The sequence below is a fragment of the Telopea speciosissima genome, chromosome 2, assembly GCF_018873765.1.
Source record: "Telopea speciosissima isolate NSW1024214 ecotype Mountain lineage chromosome 2, Tspe_v1, whole genome shotgun sequence".
NCBI classification, from domain to species: domain Eukaryota; kingdom Viridiplantae; phylum Streptophyta; class Magnoliopsida; order Proteales; family Proteaceae; genus Telopea; species Telopea speciosissima.
The window spans coordinates 31229571-31250347 of record NC_057917.1 but is presented as its reverse complement, the minus strand read 5'-3'; the positions used below and the strand labels follow the sequence as shown (position 1 = coordinate 31250347).

Genomic DNA, 20777 nt, shown 5'->3' with positions numbered 1-20777 from the left:
ATAGGAGAAGATTTAGAGGAGGTGACTTTTCTCACTGTGGATGGCATCCTATTTCAAGGGCTACAACTTTCAAAAGGCAAAAGGTTTTATGGACAGGCTCACCTATATAGAATATATGGACAGGCTCACCTATATAGAATATATGGACAGGCATACCTACTTTTTTCATATTGAAGGCTGATGTGGCAAGTCCAACCGATGGATATCCAGGATTATTTGGATTGGAGGCATGTCAAATTTAGACTCTGATTTGCTCATTGACCCTCCCATGTTTGTCCATGTACCCTCTTGATGGTCCATACCCCACCTTCATGGTCCTAAATTTCTCAATGCTTTGGATTTCCATATGGCCAATCCTATTTACTGAAACTTGGCATCTGAGCAACGGACCTTGGGCTCTACCCGTCCAAAAAAATTGAGTCTCATCCAACTTGCCACATAGCAGAATTGATGCCCACCAGCAGATTCCAAATGGGTGTGACTCCTTTTCATAATGTCCAACCAACTCTTAAATTCAGGAAAAATGAAGATTTACATGCATCTAAGGGAAAGAATAGAAAGAGTTGAAATTGGCGAGTTATTAAGGCAAATTTAATGGGAGTTCAGTTTCATTATTGGTATTTTCCTCCTTTAAAACAACTGCAGAGTCCAGGTATTTTTCCTCTTTTAAAGCAACTTGAGTCTACTTTTGCATGCATAGAGACTACAAGAAAGTAAAAAAGGAAAACAGAAGAGGAAGACAGAATAAAAAGAAAGGAAGAGAAACCTGATATCTTTTTCTTGTTCAGAAGGACCTAAAAATAGAAAATAACTAGTTGCATATTCATAGCAATGATAGCATTACCATCATCATCATATTCAAAATACTACATTGTTAGTATACTGTTATTACTATCATTATACACTAGTACTATTATTTAGCGTTGTCATGTTATGTACATGAAGGACCTTATGTGATAAGGAAGAAGCTTTCTCGTGCTTCTGGTTGGGAAGCCCCTAATAATCTTACAGAGTACAACTATTAAATCAGCATTCCCTCTGCAGTTACTGTTGTCATTATTGCACTGTCATTGTTGGGCAGTTAAGAAGCATCATAGAGATAAACTCAGTGTCGTGGAATTGAGGATGTTGAGATGGATGAGTGGCAAAACTAGGAAGGATAAAGTACGGAATGATCATACTGGTGCTGGTTTGGGAGTAGCTCCAATACATGATAAGCTACAAGAAAGTCGTTTAAGGTGGCACGGCCATGTTCAACGGAGGCCTTTGGATGCTCTAGTAAGGAGGAGTGATTTGATTCAGATTGAAGGAACTCAAAGAGCCAGGGTCGCAAACCTAAAATGACATTAGGAGAAGTGGTGAGGAAAGACATGCATAGCTTAAGCCTTGTATCAAGTATGACCTCGAATAGAGCTGATTGGAGGGTAAGGATCCATGTAGCCATTTAGTTGGGATAAGGCTGAGTTATTGTAATGTCACTGTCATTGTTATTGACAGGGAAATTACCCACAGTTTCTTGGTTCACAAGATTTTCCCTATAAGCCGCCTCAATGTTGAAAAATATGGTACAGCAACCCTTTTTTGAGTTTCAAAAGACTTTTGTGGAAAGAAAAAAAAAAGAGGGATTCTTGAACAATAAACTTGTGGCTTATATGGGTTTATTGGTGGAAAGATGTGTCGGTAAAAATAAATTATCAAGTAGTTCACTAAAGTGCATTGGAGACTTGATCAAGCTTAGTCTGAACTTTCCTTAACCAAGCATGTTATAATATGCTTAAATGAAAAAATAAGAGGCAGAATTTTGAATGTTGAATCAGCCTTTGGCAAAATTTTGAAACTTGTTTAGTCTGAGTTATTTTCCACTACTAAAAAAGGGCGTACCCATTGCACCAGGCTCCCCCCATTGTGGGGTCTGGGGAGGGTCACAATGTAAACAGCCTTACCCCCACTTTCGCAGAGAGGCTGTTTCCTGACTCGAACCCGTGATCACTTGGTCACAATGGAGTTGCGCCAGGGTCCGCCCCACTATTAGTGTGATTATCTTTACTATTATTATTACCCACTTGTGGATTCAATAAGTATTATTAAGTCATAATAGGAGCACCAAAACTTACCTAGGAATTAACAAAATCAAATCAATAATGAAATATATAGTTTAACGAATTAACCATAAAAATAGTTAACCTGTGACTTGAAAGAATCTACTTGCTCAAGGTCTTCACCTTGAAAACAATTATCTAGATTATATTTTAATGCAAGACCTCCAGAAGAGTTTGTATAATGAACTTTGGGAGGTTCCCAGTGCCCGAGAACCAAGAATAAATAGTGTTATTCCTCTGAGACCAAAAAATAAAAGGATAAACTCATGATGCAGGAGCAAGAGAGTTGAACCATTGGTCATCTTGTTTAGGGTCCATCTAGGTCCTAGAATGCAGACTAGAGTTTGCTTTAGCTTTTTAGGTTAATGTCTTGATGCCATTAGTTCTAGGCCTTCTTTACATTGTATAGGCCTGTGTTGAGTTAAACAGATTTCAGTTTCTATATCATATTTAAGAGCTCGAAAATTAGTAACTTAAATTCAGATTGGAAGGTTCTATTATATTCTCCCTCAATAAACAAGTGCATTAAACAAGAGAAAAATCATAAAAGACCATACAACAGAAAGCAGCATAATATAGAAAACAATAAAATAATATAAGTTAGTATCTCTAGTCAAAGGCATATACAAGATTGTCGACCCACACAAAAAGCAGCATCAACATATATACAAACAGTAGACCAAGTTAGTCGACTAACAATGTGAATCTTGTTTCTACCCTATGTTCAAATGTGAAAGTACAACATTAATATCCCCAAAATACCCCTCAAATAGTCCTAAAAAGGTCCCACCAAAAATCTCCTTTACATGACCCTACACTAGGTCAAACTGGCCCAACCGGTTGGTGACAGCCGACACATCACCTGGGGTAGCTGGTTGATCAGGCAGACCCCAAACTAGTGTAGCTGACCAACACCTCTGATAGCTTTCAAAATAGCTTAGATCCTTTAAGAAAAAGTATAGAGGAAACAGGTTTGAGGTGGTTTGGTCATGTTCAACGGAGGCCTTCAGGAGACCTAGTCCGGAGGAGCGACATGATCACGATTGAAGGATCCAAAAGAACCATGGGCAGGCTTAAGATAACTTTAGAAAAGTGGTGAAGAAGACATGCTTAGCTTAGGCCTTAGTCCTAGTATGACCTCAAATACAGCTGATTGGAGATCAAAGATCCATGCAGTCGAACCCATTTAGTTAGACATTGTTGTGATGCTATTTTTGTTTTCACACCTCTTCGAGACCTAGAGCAGACTTGGTGGGCAGTTAAGAAGCGGTACGTAGCTAAGAAGGGTCCATGCCCTAGAGTTTGTGTCGATGTTGTTTGTCCCCCCCCCTCTTTAATGTTATTCCATCGACACCCTTCTAGTTGTGTCAATGTTGTCCCCCCCCCCCACCTTTTATTTTCTTATTTTTAATCTATTGCATCTTATTGGATTCATGTAGCCAACCTCATTAAGTTGGGATAGGTGGGAGAAGGAGGAACTTGGCTCCTCCATCATCTTCTTTAAAAGCTTCAAGCTCTTTTTGAAAGTCATTAGCCACCATAATGAATTATTTGATTATCTCTCCAGATAATATCCTATGGTTCTGGTATCCAAAGTATGAGCCAGAGATACCTACTCAGATTACCAGAAGTTAGGCAAGCAACTCAAACAATCAAACCTTCAACTCTTAAAACTGCAACTGGCCAATCATCCTAAAAGAATTATCATATGATGAATCTAAGAACACTATAAGACACTAAGGATCTACTAATTCAATGTAAAACATCAGCTCAAGATGACCAGCAAGCTATTGTTTTTGAGTTAGATTTGTTCGCTGGACATATACATATATACACACACACACATGAAAACACACTGTTGCCCAGACAGACTTCATCAAGTACAAGCACCACTACTGACTAACAAGTAACAACCTCGGTTGAGCTGTTCTCTGAAACCTCCCAGATCCAAAATTAAGCAACAAGGTTTCCACTTGTCACAATTATTATTTATTTTTGGTAAGGTCAAAATTTCATTGTATATAAAGCTCTTTATAAGCTTCTTATAAGGCCTAAGCTAGTATACGAGTATAAACATGATCAGACAAAGAACAGAACACATTTCAAGATTAGACGTGCAAAAGCGTGCATCATGTACACCCATCCACCACCCCACAGAGACACACCCAAAGCAGAAACACACAGCAAGGAATGAGTGATGTAGACAAGCTGATGTTTGGCAAATTAATGTAGTCCTAGATAGGTAGGAGGCCTACTAGGAGCCAAACAACAAGATCAAATAACAAAAGGGGTTGCTGGTTCGAATGGACAGCACTAGGATTTAGGTCAATTCCTAGGGTTAGGGTTGGATATTGGGAAAGGGGTTTATAGGGTATTAATGGGCAGGTCTAGGGGGTCAATATGGTATTAAAATAATAGGATTTGGGAAGGTTTTAAAATTCTGCAATTCTGGACAGAATTGAGTTGCAGATTTTAGGTTTAATGGAGTGGGGGAATGGAGGGGTTGTAGTGGAGACTAAGGGCTATGTTTAAGGTCGAGTATAGGGAGAGGTGTGGAGAATATATGCTGGAAGTATGGTTCGAAATTGATGGCCAGATCTGTAGTTATGAGGGAGTCCTAGTTGAGGTAGGAGTTGCAGGTTTAATGGAAATTAGGGTTTGATGGATGGAGGGGGTGTGGATTAGGTTAAGAGGATGAGAAGAGGAAGGTTAAATGCTGAATTAATAAACTACTTACTTGAAAGATTAAATCTTCAATGGTAGCAGCTTTGAAGAACTAGAAGAAGGACCTCCCGATCTACAAGATGCAAGGAGTCGATCAGAGTCCACCAATCCCTTCACCTTGATATTACCCACAAGGTAGCCTTGATATTACTCACAAGGTTCACTCAACAGAGCAGAGCAGCAGCTATGGCAGCAAACAAAAGCTTTTTCATTAATCAAATTCGTATCCAATGCTGGCCTCCCTTACAAACTTATATAGACGACTCAAAAATAGACTTAGACACTAAAAAGGAATGGCCTAACCCAATCCTTAACCTATTAGCTAACTTTAACTGACTAGGAAACTGAAATAGACTCAAAATAGAGTCCTAATCCAGCCCAACTAAACAACTAAAACAAAAACTAATAAAATCACTTAAATTGAACCATTGGTTGAACCGGTTCAATTTAAAACACCAAATAAAAAGCTAAGTATGAAAATAAAACTAAGTATGGAAGCTAATCCCGTATGCAACCTATTTACCCATATTACATTAGAAACCCATGGGATCAAAGGCCCAACATATATGTAACCCAACCCTAGACTTATTCCTAATAAAAGAAGCCCAGTTTGGTGATAAATCTGCATCACAAATATTATACTAGAAGTAAGCATAATAAGACAGCTGGTTAAATTGGTTCACTTAACCAATTGGTGGACCAACTCATTGGGCCATAGGGCCAACCAGCCTGGGGCTGGGAGTTTGTTGGGTCTCTCAAACCCAATATTGTTGGGAGGCGGGGGGGGGGGGGGGGGGGGGCCAGAATAGTCTTTTTTTCATTGTCATTCTGTAAGTACAAATCTGGCCAATGGGTGTTTGGCAAGGAATCTCCAGTGGGGTCCACAAAGAGAGACAGCCGGCTGCTGCACTTCTAGAAGGCTTGAAGATCTTAGTTTCTATTTTGGTTTTTAGCAACTTAGTCAAGTAGACTTTCTATTTGAGTAGTTTCTAATTAAGTTTATTACTTGTAAAACAAGTCTCAACCTTATAGGAGACTGCTATTTTATTCTTTCTATTTTTGACTCGGCCCATTTGAGTCTATATAATTGTAATCGCTTTTAGAAGCCACCCCCACGATTAATGAAGATGATTTGAGATTGCTTTTGTGCAACTATTGTCCTTTTTGTGAGAGGGCTTGTGAGAGCATGGCTGAGATAGCCAAAACCCTATCCCCTTTTATTTATCCTTCTATCTTCCTTCTTCTCCATTATCTCCTTGCTACTGCGCTCTACTCGTGCTGTTTCAACTGAGTGCAATAAACTACAGCTGGAAGATATTTGAAGACCAGAATCAACCCCCCACTTGCTCCAAGGTTTGCTGCTGCTGATCACAGCCCTGAGAAGGATCGAGACACACCCTGCAGATCAGTTCTGTTCCAACTTCTCCAACAACTTCAAGCTTCAATATCTCTGCACTCTGTTGTAATATAGGTACAAGGGTATAATTGTCCATGGGGTTTAGCTTTAGCTTATGTTGCCCTACTAGTCTAATTTTAACTTGTACTTTCTATCATTGATTCATTCTCTCTCTCTCTCTCTCTCTCAACACCGCCACTCTCTCAGTGTTCTCACCACCACCGACCACCACCTCTCTTCCGCCTTCTCTTCTCGGCTTCTCTCACTACCGCCCACCACCACCTAGGCCACGGGAGCTTTGTTCTACTCCCTACCTTGGTTTTTTTTTCCTTTCTCCCTTGGTGGTGATTTCTTTCTCCCACCAAGGGCTTTTTTCTCACCCATGAACTAAATCTTCTTCTTTTTTTGAAGATTTCATGTGGTAAGTGTTTCCCAGTTGTTTCTTGAGATCAGCAGCCATGTCGGATGAGTCAACTGCGTCTACCGGACAGGAAGGAATAGTCCCGCAGCGCGAATGCGACTTTCCTTCGTTCCCTTCGAATTCTGTCAAACTTGATGGCAGAACTACTTGATGTGGTTGAGACCCTGCTCTCTTGCCGTGGGTTCCCGTGGTCTTTCTGGCAATCTTGCTGGAGGCTCTGCGAAGCCTACTGCTGCTGGACCTGCTCAAATTAAATGGGAGACCAATGAATGCTTGGTAATGTCCTATCTTCTTCAATCTATTGATCCTATAATCGCCCAGGGATATCTCCTTCTTGAATCAGCTACAACCATCTGGAAGGTTGCCAACGAAACCTATTCACAACTTGGCAATGATGCACAGTGCTATGAACTCAGGCGCAAAATTCACAATCTGCAACAGAAGGATCTCTCTCTCTCTCTCTCCAAATATTACAATACTATGCGTGGTTTCTGGCAAACTTTGGACTCCTATGGGAGATTTAATACAACCTGTGATACTGATATTGTTGCCTTTTGCAAATGGGAAGATAAACTCCGAGTTCATAATTTTTTGGCTGGTTTGAATATGGAGGTTGATCAAATCAAGGCACATGTTCTCAATCGCGATCCCTTTCCTACCCTCGAGCAGGCCTATGCTCTAGTCGCTTTTGAGGATAGTCGTCGTAATGCTATTGTTCACTCTATGTCGATGGAGAGATCTGCCCTTTACACCAGCCCAGGGAAATCCTACCTGTGGGAATGATGGTTCATCTTTTGAGAAGGCTCCTGTGAAGTGTAATTATTATGGAAAGGAACGACATACCAAGGATCATTGTTTGAAGTTTCATGGCCGGCCTCCTCCTCGTGGTCGTGGCTAGGGTCGTCCACCTAGTGCGGCTGCCCATCACAATACTGCTAACAAGACATCCAGTGATGCACCTCTCTCTTATGATGAGCTTCATCACCTACATTGTCTGATGACCAGGCTTGAGACATTTTCTTCAGTGTCCTCTTCCCGTGTCAGTAACAGTGCTGCTTTTGCTACTATTCTCCCTCAGTCACATGACTCCTCTCATCCAACCTCAGGTATTTTTTTCAGTGGCCATTATGCCTCAGTTGATTCCCTTTCCTGCATAATCGATTCGGGAGCCACTGATCATATGACTGGATCACCTTCTCATCTCTTCACTATTCTCCATTGTCAGGTAGCAGTAGGGTTTGTGTGGCTGATAAATCCCTCTCCTCTGTTTTAGGAAAAGGGTCCATTAAATGTCCCCTACTATATCTCTTTCCTCTGTTTTAGATGTCCCCAATTTCTCTACTAATCTCTTATCTATTAGTAGCCTCACTAGGGATTTAAATTGTAAGGTAACGATCTTTCCATCCCACTGTGTTTTTCAAGACCTGAAAACAGGCAGTACGATTGGTAGTGGTAGCCTGGTAGGATGGATGGTGGTCTGTATTTGCTAGAGGGTTCTTTTTTAGAATTATATATTGTTGCTTCTCTCCCAAGAGCCTCTACACTTACACTGACCAAACTTTACCAATGGCATCGTCGGTTGAGTCACCCCCCCCCCCCCTTTAGGGACTTTATTTAAGTTTTTTCCAGCTTTATTCAAACAATGTAATCTAAATAGTTTTATTTGTGATGCTTGCACTTTGACAAAGCAGACTAGACATACTTGTACTATTTCTGATAATATAAGTTTAAACCCTTTTGGTGTGGTTCATTCTGATGTGCAGGGCCCTGCCCGATGTCTATCTATTTATGGTTTTCGTTGGTTTGTTACCTTTATTGACTGCTTTAGTCACACCACTTGGATTTACTTGCCTCATCAGAAGAGTGATGCCTTTCACTGTTTTGAGACTTTCCATAAGATGTTGCAAACTCAGTTCGATGCCTGGATTAAAGTATATGGTTGGTGATCTCCAATCCTATCTTTGTGATCCTGAGAGTATACACCAGACCAGCTGTTTTGACACACCAGCTCAGAATGGGATTGTTGAACATAAGAATCGCCATCTTTTGGAGGTTGCTCGCTCTTTGATGTTTGCCATGAATGTCCCTCCACGTTTTTGGGGTGATGTTGTTCTATTGGCTGCATATTTGATAAATCGGATGCCCTCTCGTATGTTAGATGGTCGCTGTCCTCTAGATCTTCTCTTGAGTTCATCTACTTTTACTATGCCTCCCAAGGTGTTTGGTTGTGTAGCTTTTGGGCGAAATCATCATGTGCAAGGCAAGCTTGATCCAAGGGGCTTCACTGCATTTTCTTGGGCTACTTCGCCACTCAGAAGGGTTACAAATATTATCACCATCCTTCACGCAAAATGTTTGTTACCCTGGACGTGGTTTTTCAAGAAACAATCCCTTATTACTCTTCTACTACACCTTTTCAGGGGGAGTTTGGTCCTTCAAGTGAAGAGGTGCCTTTCATAATTAACCCTATGGAGCTGCCCATGATGGAAGAAGATGAAGAGATTGAAGAGGGTGTAATTGAGCAGGAGCAGCAGCCCATGGTACAGGAGGAACAACCTCCACCTCAGCCCACGGTCCAGGGGGAGCAGCCTACACGGTTTAGGGAGAGTAGGCACCACTTCTTTCTACTCTGAAGGTTTTTGTACGCTCTTGAAAGAAGAAAAACAAAGAACAAGCTGTAAAGACCACCACCATCTCTCCTCACCAATTGACCTTCCCGGATTCAAATCCTACATGTGCTCCACAAATGTGTCTAATAAGTCTCTTCCTTCTGTGATCCAACTTTAGACTTACCAATTATTGTTCGAAAATCAAAAAGAATGTGCACCCAACATCCAATCTCTAATGTAGTTTCATATGACTCTCTTTCTCCTTCCTTCCATGCTTTTGTTTCTTCTCTGTCATCTGTTTCTATCCCTAACACCTGGCAAGAAGCACTGACTAATTTAAAATGGAAAGAGGCAATGAATGAAGAAATGAGGGCTCTTGGGAAGAATGACACGTGGGAATTAATGTCGCTTCCTCCAAGAAAGAGAGTTGTAGGATGTAAATGGGTGTTCGTGGTAAAGGACAAGGCTGATGGGACTGTGGATAGATACAAAGCAAAGTTAGTTGCTAGAGGGTTCACACAGACTTACGGGATTGACTATCAGGAGACTTTTGCCCCGGTAGCCAAGATGAATACTGTTAGACAGTTAGAGTAATCCTATCATGTGTTGTGAATCAAGGATGGGACTTCCAACAACTAGATGTCAAGAATGCCTTCCTACATGGAGAGCTTGAGGAAGAAGTATACATGGAGATTCCACCAGGTTTCGCTTCCCAGAAAACTCAGGGGAAGGTTTGTAAACTCAACTGTGCTTTGTATGGTTTAAATCTCCCAGGGCATGGTTTGGTCGGTTTCATAAGGCGATGGTGTCCATTGGATACAAGCAGAGAAATGTCGACCACTCTTTTCATCAAGAAGACTTTTGCCCATATCACTATTTTGATTGTTTATGTTGATGACATTGTCATCACTGGGAGTAGCATGGAGGAGATCTCTTCCTTGAAAAAATTCCTAAGACAGGATTTTGGAATTAAAGACTAGGGAAAATTGAGGTATTTTTTGGGCATAGAAGCTGCATATTCAGCTAGAGGGTATTTCTCTCTCACAACAGAAATACACCATTGACAATCTTGACAGATATTGGAATGTTGGGTTGTAAGCCTACTGACATCCCTGTAGAGCCTAATTCTTATATTTGTAAGGAGGGAGAACCGGTTGACAAGAGTAGCTATCAAAGGCTAGTTGGGAGATTTATCTATTTACCTCATACTCGCCCAGATATTGTCTTTGTTGTTAGCATGGTTAGACAATACATGCATTATCCAATACCATCTAATGGAATCCAAATTAATTGATGACGTACTTTCCCTACTGAAATTTATTTTAGCTACACCTGGTGATCTGAAAATGACATAATTTTCATTCTTCAAACAATCATATACAAGAAGATTAGGGAATAGAAATCATTCAAACTGACATTCTTTCAAGAGATAGAATTAATGCAAGGAGTGTTCATACCATCTTGAAGTGACAGCACAAACCCTGTTACGATATATATTAGACTAAGCACTGTTGAAACTCCAAGCCAGAACCTCAATGCTGACAAATGGGGTACCACAAAAGCAAAAATGGCACAAACCAAACCAGAAATAGCAATAAAGTATGGGAGCTTCATGACATGATCATCCCTGAAGAGAACATAGGCAGCCTGCATATCAATAGTGCAGATTAAAAGAAGAACTAGGACAACATTAACTAATCTACTTCACTACAGCAGGACCCCATAATAGTGAATAGATATATAATTTATCCAGAAGACAGTATGGCTATAGGTAATGGTCAAACGTGGTAGCATAATAAAAGGTCAAGTATAATAAAAGGGAACCATTCTTTTATAATAAAAAAAAGGGAAATTTACGTCTACCACCCCTAGAATTTCAAAAATTACTTCTGTACCCCTGAGTACTAACTCTGTTAGTTTTGAAAGGAAACGATAATTTTGCCGTCTTATTTCTTATGAGAAATAAGAAATGATATTTACCAAAAAAAAAAAGAAATAACAAATGACAATTTTGAACTTTATGGACGAAAAGGTCCCGAATAAAATTTCTTAATGATGGGGATATCCCCGTCCCTAACCTCTCGCCCAATCTGAAAATAGAAACTGCAAGGGCTTTTACCAATGATTCAGCCGCCGATTGTGGCTCTGTACAATGCCCCACGGCCCTGCAAATACCTGCTTCAAGCCGGAGAACCTTATTCCGGCGACCAATGCTGGAAAATAACAAAAAATAATAAAATTGATAAACTCCTTAGGTCACCGACCCTGTTGCAGTTTTGATTTCATGATCATGGCAGCCTTGGCTGCCCAATGAATTTTTTTTATTGTTGCACCCGGCAGAGAGTTATGGATTATGGAGATGGTACGACCACGGTGGTTTACCGGAGAAGAAAAGAAGAAGAAGATCAGCAGAGGAGGAGAGGGTTCGTCTGGGTTGCCTGCGGTTAGGGTTTGCAGAAAAAAAAAAAAAGGAATAGAAGATGTTGGTTCCCTCGGTAGTATTACCCTCCTCCTTCGACTGCCAATAACAGTGGAAGGGAAATTTATTTCTCTGTTATCTTTATTAAAGAAGTCTAAAAAGTATCTAAATTCCTCGTCGATCACTATGTTTATCATCCTCAGATCCTCTCTCTCTCTCTCTCTCTCTCTCTCTCTCTCTCTCTCTCTCCCCCGAGCTGACGATTGGAAATGCCAGAATCGTCGAGATGTATCTTAAGAGCTACGGATGTGATGAACGGTTGAATCGTCGGAGTATCTTAAGGGCTACAGGTCTGCAAATCTTTTTTTCAGGTACAGATCTTTTGGTAAAGTTTGAAATTTGAGAACTGAAGGGTTCTGATTTTGAAGCTCTACGTAAAAGAAGCAGTTTCTTTTTTCCCTTCTCTTTCTAATTTTCACCAGTGAAACACTCCAGACAAAGCAATGATGATGGAGAAAATTTAAAAAATTTCTTCAGTGCCCAGATGAGCAGAACTGATGTTATTGGCAGTCGAAGGAGGAGGCTTCTCTTCTTCAGCTTTTGGATATAGCAAGGGCCTCACCCTTCTTCTGTTGGGTCGGAAGAACGAAGAAAGATCCATGAGAATGTAACCGTGGAAAAAGGGATTGCAAGAGGAGAAAGAAGAAGAAGGGTAAAAGGAAGGGAAGGATAAAATAGCTGTAGAGGGAGCAGCAGCGGAAGGGGTCTCCGACGGACTCCGGCAACAGTAGGGGACTCTGGTAGCGAGAGGAGAGAGAAATTAACCAGCAGGTTAGGGCTACAAATAAATGGGGGTAAATATGTAAAAACACCTTCATTAAGGGTAATATGGGCATTTAGATTAAAATTGGGCGATGACATCATCACTTAACTGTTCTAATCTAACGGTAGGGGTACGGTTGTAAGGTTTTTTCAAAATGTAGGGGAGGTTTTGGAATAGATGAATTTTCAAGGGTGGTAGACATAATAGATTCAAACTACAGGGGTGGTAAACGTAAATTTCCCTAAAAAAAGAGCATCCCAAGTCAAGAGGCTCCCGCTACTGCAGGGTCTAGGAGGGGCAAATGTACGCAGTCTTACCCCCTGCTTCACAGGAGAGGCTGTTTCCAAGTTTTGAACCCACAACCAACAGGTTGCAATAGCGCAACTTAACCGCTGCGCCAAGGCTGGCCCACTAGAACCATTATTTTATACAAGTTTGAATATGCATATGAACACTTCAACCCATACATGGTCCCCACAGTTACCAAGCAAGTCACTTTACTTTGTTTATTTTCTACCAAACATTTCTGTACAACTACTTTAGTCAAATATCCATCTGTACATAGGATGGTCTCTCTTTTTCAGGAGTATTTTTTGTAAAATGAGTTCTAGGTTGCAGATGCACATAACTACCAAAAGATGTACCAATAAGTTATATATAACCCAGCCAAAGAATCTTTGACATGTTGTAACCTTACTAAAAAAAAAATTGAATTACCACATAGATGTACAGATGTCAGTAATTTAATCAAATCAATAAGTGAAAAGTTTTCTAGCAATACATACATAAGAATTGAAGGATGGAGGATTTTATATATAAAATATTTTATTATAACTAATATAACATGGACAAAAGTTTCTAGATGGTGAGCTCAGTAGCTCAACAGGACAGAGAGCCGGATCTGAAACATATGAAAGAATAATGCAGCCAATCCAAACGATTAGAAGGCAAGTTTATCATTTATTGGTCACATGATAGATTTCGGGAGTCATCTCAACCTTATAGCCCACCATGTGTCAGACATCTCCACTTTGATATTCAACCATATGGTAATATTTAGAGCTGTAATAACTATAGAGGCATAAAACTAATGAGCCATACATGAAGTTATGGGAGAGCGTGATTGAAACCCATCTGAGAAAGGAAACTACTATTTTGGAGAACCAATTTGGTTTTATGCCAAGAAGATCCACGATGGAAGCTATCTTCTTACTTAGGAGACCCATGGAAAGGATATAGAGAGGGGCAAGAGGGATCTTCCTATCTTATTGACCTAGAAAAAGCCTACGACAGAGTCCTTAACGAGTTAATTTTGAATATAATGGAGAAGAGAAGGGTGTTATGTAAATATGTGGACATAATTAAATATATGGGGTAACTTTAGCCACACGAGGACGGATAATGAGGTGGTTAATATTGATGAGAGGGAGGTTCCTCAAAGGGACTATTTAGATATCTAGGCACTATCGTAAATAAAGAAGGTGACATAGATGATGATGTTGGTCAGAGGATTAACATAGGATGGATGAAGTGGGGGAAGTGCGTCCGGATTGTTGAGTATCAGCATATTCCTTTAATGCTTACAGAAAAATTTTATAAGATTGTCATACGACCAGCTATGATGTATGGTGCGGATTGTGGGGCAGTTAAGAAGTGTCATATAAATAAACTAAGTGTAGCAGAGATGAGGCTGTTGAGATGGATGTGTGGCAAAACTAGGAAGGATAAGGTAAGGAATGACCATATTGGAGCTGGGTTAGGAGTAGCTCCGATTTATAATAAGCTTCGAGAGAATCGTTTGAGGTGGCATGGCCATTTTCAATGAAGGCCTTGGAATGCCCCTATACGGAAGAGTGATTTGATTCAGATTGTGGGAACTATAAGGGCAGGCCAAAAATTGCCATAGGAGAAGTGGTGAGGAAAGAGTAATGTAAGGCTGGATCACGAAGGACCTAGCCCCAGACAAGATCTCAGCCAATTAAATCACCAATCAATCGTGACCTCAACAACAGTTTACCTTGATCGATTATTGGTTGCAGCAGATCACCAAACACACAAATTAAATTGGAAAGTAAGAGAAGATAAAAGGTAGAAGAAGATGGATAGATAGAAGAAGGGAGGTAGGGTGATGAAGATCATAAGTTCATATGTACCTGCAGGAACAAGCCCCAAAAACCAGCCTAGCAAGGTTGTGGGATGCGACGGCTATGAGAAGCAGCCTGATCTGATGATGTGGCAAGTTTTTGTTGGTTTGATGGAGCATCACCTAAGGCAGCCCCAGCCCAGAGTGAAGCATGAAGAAAATAAAAGACCAAAACACTGTTTTACGACACTGTTCACGTGAACAGTGTCACAGTCCATATTTTCCTTGGGTACAGATATTTTTTAGAAGATTTTGTGGGCCCATCAAGTGGAGAAAGATCCCATCCTAATGCTGCCAAAGTTTAGTTTCTAATTTCAGCTTTTGAAAGTTCATTTTATTTCATTTAGGTAGCTTGTAATTTCAGTTTGTTTCTATTTTTGTTTCCTTGCTTGTTTAGAAGGCTGGATCTATAAAGCCTTAGTAGTTTCTATTTTCAGCTAATTTCTATTTTTCATTAGTGGCTATTTTCCTACCTTCTATTTTGGTTTTAGGAAGTTTCTACTTTCTAGATTCTATTTTGTAAGCTTGCCTAAGTTATTAATAGGCCCCCTATTGTAAGGAATGATGAGATTCTGGAAAATAGAATTTGTGGCCAAGTTTGCCATCGGTTATGGGAGAAATTCCATGTTTCAACAGCTAGGATAGCTGTGGATGAGAGACCAACGCTGAGAAGGCCATTCCCCTACCCCCTTTCTTCTATCTTCTCTGTATTCTCTTCTTATTCTTTTCATCCTTTTCTATGTTCTTCTTTCATATGTAAACAGAAAACAAAAGCACTAAAGTTTCAGTTATTCAATTAGTTCATCCTTATTGTGTTGATTCTGGCTGCAATCGATCTCTCACTAGTTTCTCACTGGTTCGAGGTCGACTCTTGCATTATAGGGAAGGGCCTCTCACCCACGGCCTCTCACCGTACCTATCTCTCACAGGAATTCTCTCACAGCCCTTACATCTCACAACAAAACCAGCATAAGGTTTCTTTTTTTTTTTTTTTTTCTAAACTCAAATCGTTGGCGGCTGAATATAACCCTATTTTATTCAATAACGAATAAAACCATTACAATAAAATAGTAACTACCTATGGCTATTGGAAAGTTTACCAAAATAAAGTAGCATTGCAAAATATAAAAACTCTAACAAAAACAGGTACTTACTCTCCAAGGGAAAAAAATAAAACCAATAAAATAAAAACTCCTACTTTCTAAAACTGAAAATAGAAACTAAACTATGGAAGCATCTAATATTGCACTCCAGCTGTCCCTATGAGGCCCACGCCACTGTTCACTTGAACAGTAACTCGTGGTACTGTTCACGTGAACAGTAACTTTTCCCAAATTTTATTTTTGTTGTTTTCTTCTTCATGTTTCGACCTACATCAAAAACATGCTTAGCTTACGCCTCGTATCATGTATGACTTCGAATAGAGCTGATTGGAGAGCTATGATCCATGCAGTCGACCCCGTTTAGTTGGGATAAGGCTATGTTGTTGTTGGTGGTTTCTAATGAAGACTGAGAAATTCTCAAACTTCTAAAACCATAGGTTTTCAAAGCTATAGAGTATTATCAATAGGTGACCAGTTGAGGAAAAGTCATTTGATACGGCTTGGACATGTTTCTGTAGAGAGGACTGAATTAGGGTAAGACTTGGATAATCAATGTGATCACCAAGCACTTCTATTTATAATCATAATGAATGAATAAAAATGATTACAAAATCAATGTGGGACTAAAACGAAATAATAAACATAACTAAGAAAGAAGAAAGGTCCAGAATACCGCTACGGTATTCTGGACATATAACTAACACTCCCCCTCAAGTTGGAGCATATATAGCATGCATGCCCAACTTGACTAAGACAGGATGAAACAGCTTGCTACTCAATCCCTTAGTGAACACATCAGCTAGCTGATCAGTAGACTTCACAAAGGAAACACAAACGAAGCCAACTTCAAGCTTCTCCTTGATGAAATGTCGGTCAACCTCCACATGTTTAGTACGATCATGCTGGACAGGGTTATGAGCAATGCTAATGGCTGCTTTATTGTCACAATAAAGCATCATTGGAAGATAGACAGCAACACCAATATCCTGCAATAATCCTCTAAGCCACAGAAGTTCACAAATTCCTTGTGCCATTGCGCGGAACTCGTCTTCAGCACTAGACCTCGCCACAACATTCTGCTTTTTGCCCCGCCATGTGACAAGGTTTCCACCCACAAAGGAACAGTAGCCAGAAATAGATTTCCTGTCAGGAGAACCAGTCCAATCGGCATCAGTATAGGCTTCAACCTTCAAGTGACCATTGGCAGATAGAAGAATTCCCTTTCTTGGAGCAAACTTCAAATACCTCAAAATACGACGGACCGCATCTATATGAGAGGAATATGGATCATGCATGAACTGACTCACCAAACTCACAGCAACTGCAATGTCAGGGCGAGTGTGGGAAAGGTAGATTAGTTTGCCTACTAACCGCTGATAGGCACCCCTGTCAACCGGCTCACCCTCTTTCTCCCTAAGTTTTGTAGTAGCTTCCATAGGAGTATCTGAAGGATGCCAGCCAAGTAGCCCTGTCTCAGTCAATAGATCAAGGACATATTTTCTTTGAGAAAGAAAGATGCCCTTTGAAGATCGAGCAACTTCTATCCCTAGAAAATATTTTAGAGGATCAAGATCTTTGACCTCAAACTCACGGCCAAGAAGAATTTTCAAATCCCTGATTGCAGCATCATCATTACCAGTGATCACAATATCATCCACATAGACTATGAGAAGAGTAACTTTGTCACCAAGTCGTCTGATAAACAAAGTGTGATCAGCATTGCTCTATTTGTAACCTGCTGAAATCATAGCCTTATGAAATCTGCCAAACCAGGCCCTGGGTGACTGCTTCAAGCCATAAAGGGCACGCTTCAATTTACAAACCTTGCCCTTAGTCCTGTCATCAGAGAAACCAGGTGGAATGTCCATATATACCTCCTCCTCAAACTCCCCATGGAGAAAGGCATTTTTGACATCTAATCATAGTTGTCACGGCGTCACGGCGATCCAAGTCGGTGGAGGGGTGTCACATCAATATATCGACATGTCACCCGCCATGGCGTTGCCATGGTGAGCATGTCGACCATGTTTTATTTTTTATTTTCTCTATTTTTAATGTGTTAATAGATGTATACTTAAGCCATGTTTTATTTTTTCTCTATTGTTTCTCAAGTTTTAAGAAGAAAATTCAGAAATCGAAGAAGAAATCGAAGAGGGAAAGAAGAAATCGAAAGAAATCGAAGAGGGAAGAAGACAGGAAGAAGAAATCGAAGAGGGAAAGAAGACAGGAAGAAGAAATCGAAGAAGAAATCGAAGAGGGAAAGAAGAAATCGAAGAGGGAAGAAGAAATTGAAGACAGGAAGAAGAAATCGAAGAGGGAAAGAGAGACAGGAAGAAGAAATCAAAGAGGGACGCCATGGCGTAGGTCGCCATGCAACCCTCTCCAGCGCCATGGCGTCGCCATGACAACTATGCATCTAACTGCTGAAGATCCCACCGAATATTTGCAGCACAAGATAATAACACCCTGACGGTGTTAAGCTTTACCACTGGTGCAAAGGTCTCCTGATAGTCCACTCCATAAGTCTGAGTGAACCCCTTTGCAACCAAACGTGCCTTATACCTGTCCACCGAACCATCAGCCTTCTGTTTAACCACGAAGACCCATCTACAGCCCATTGGTTTTTTCCCTGGAGGAAGAGCCACAAGATCCCACGTATTATTTTTGTGTAGTGCTCTCATTTCTTCCAACATTGCTGTCTTCCACTTTCCATCTGTAGATGCTTCCTGCCAATTTCTAGGAACCGAAACAGAGGAAAGAGAAGATACAAATGCACGAAAAGAGGGAGAAAGAGAGTTATACGAAACAAAATGAGATATGGGATGTAAAGTGCAAGTCCTAATACCTTTGCGAAGTGTAATAGGTAGGTCGGAAGGAGATGGATTACCAGGAGACGTAGGATCTGTGTCTGGAGCCGGCAATTAGATGGGTACTAGTGCTATAGTGGGATGCAACTGCCCTCTTGTGGATCTTCCCCTTGTATAGGTAATCATGTTGGAGTTGTCAATTCTCTTCTGAAATTCACCAATAGTTCTCTGGACCGGAGTCTACTCCCCCTGAGTAGGAATATTAACAACACTATTTTCTATGGTCTCCCCCTGTGAAGGATTCCCATTAGGTGAGGGAGGAACAGCCAGAGGTTGTTGGGAAGTCTCCAAAGTAGCATAGGCAGCATCCAAGGGTGGATGGGAAGCACCCAAAAGGGGCTGAACAACAGCCGTGGGTGGTAAAGAGGGCTAGGCAGCCAGAGGCTCCTCAGGTAGAGGAATCTCGAAAGCCACATCTTCACCAGTACTCTCCCCCTGAAGAGGTGGCGAAGAATAATAAGAAAGGGACTCATGGAAAACAACATCCATGCTAACCATGCTACGGCGGGAAGGGGGATGGTAACATTTATAGCCTTTCTGGGTTGGAGAATAACCCAAGAAAATACAACGGAGTCCCCGAGGTTCAAGTTTGTTGGGAGATTTAGTATCTCGAGCATAACACACACAACCAAACACCTTGGGAGGCACAATAAAGGAGGAATTACCAATTAAAACATCAGAGGGGCTACGGGAGTAAAGTACCCGAGATGGCAGCGTATTGATGAGATAGGCTGCCGTGATAACCGCATCCCCCTAATATTGAGACAGGACATTCCTCGCAAACATTAATGCTCTGGCCATTTCTAACAAGTGGCGGTTTTTCCTTTCTGCCACACCATTCTGGGCAGGGGTATCAACACAACTAGTCTGATGAATGATTCCATGGTCAGCCAAATATTTTTGAAATTGTGATTCTTTATACTCTGTTCCATTATCACTTCTCAATATTTTGAGAGTAGCCTGGAACTGAGTTTGGACCATTTTATGAAAGTGTTGAAAGCATGAAAAAACTTGATTTTTTGTGTGCAAGAGATAGACCCATGTGTTTCTAGAATGACAATCAATGAAAGATACAAACCACCGATGGCCAGAAATAGAGGGTTTACGATTAGGGCCCCAAACATCAGAATGCACTAACTGAAAACAAGAACTTCTTTTATTTGAAATAGGATAATTTGAACGTGTCTGTTTGGCCAGAACACACGCCTCACAAAAAAAGTCATCCTTAGTATGTAGGGTGACCAAACTAGGAAATAAATGTGCTAAAATTCCTAAAGGGGGGTGACCTAACCTAGAGTGCCACTGGTAGAGTTCAGAAGAGACTATGGAGTTCTGGTGTAGTGGAGAAGGTAATGGTGGTGGAGAGAAGCGACCATCATTATGCAGGTATAGCCCACCGTGCACTTTACCCAATCCAATCGTCTTCCCAGAGGTCAAATCCTGAAACACACAATGAGAAGGAAAGAAAGTAATTTTGCAGTTCAGATCACGAATAATACTACTAATGAAAAGAAGGTTAGTAGTAAAATTAGGAATGTGCAAAACAGAAGTTAATGGAAGAGAAGAAGTGCAGTTGATGATTCCCTTTCCAGAAATAGATGAAAGGGAACCATCAGCTACCTTGACCTTGTCCTTACCAAAAGTAGGAGAATATCTATGAAACAAACTAGAGGAACCGGTCATATGATCTGTAGCCCCAGAATCTATGATCCAAGGATGGGAGGCTACAGAAGCACAATGACCTCCAAAAGGAATACCTGACCGGGCAAAGTGTGAACCTGAATGAGCGGAAGAATTGGCAGTAGCTAATGTAGTAGAGGCAGCAGCAACGGAAGACCTCAGCATACGTAGGAGTGCCTGTAGACCACCCTGGGATAGACCAGTGTCAATAGTAGGGGCTGTAGTAACAGTCTCAGTCTGATGGGCCTTGGTCTTTGTCTTGGTCTTGGTCTTGGCAGCTCTTTTTGCTTCAAAGTCAGCTAGTTTCCCATGAAGTTTCCAGCACTTCTCCTTGGTGTGATATGGTTTGTGACAGTGCTCACAAACGACAGTCCCCGTAGGAGAATCACCAAAAGAAGCAGTGCCACTAGGTATAGGAATGATGGGGGCAGCAACCTTGAGAGCAGATTTGTCAGTAATGGGAGGATGTAACATGGCAGCCCTGCGGTTCTCC

At 40.9% G+C, this 20777-nt stretch overlaps 1 protein-coding gene across 3 annotated transcripts in view; it reads right to left on the bottom strand.

Moving 5' to 3' along the window:
* LOC122652524 (probable proline transporter 2) overlaps positions 1–20777 on the bottom strand; it is a 57842-nt gene that overhangs the window by 18306 nt on the left and 18759 nt on the right. For all 3 annotated transcript variants that reach the window (XM_043846288.1, XM_043846290.1, XM_043846287.1), the window contains one exon: positions 10707–10896. In XM_043846288.1, coding sequence (XP_043702223.1) covers positions 10707–10896 — 190 coding nt within the window. The remainder of the gene's footprint in view (positions 1–10706; positions 10897–20777) is intronic.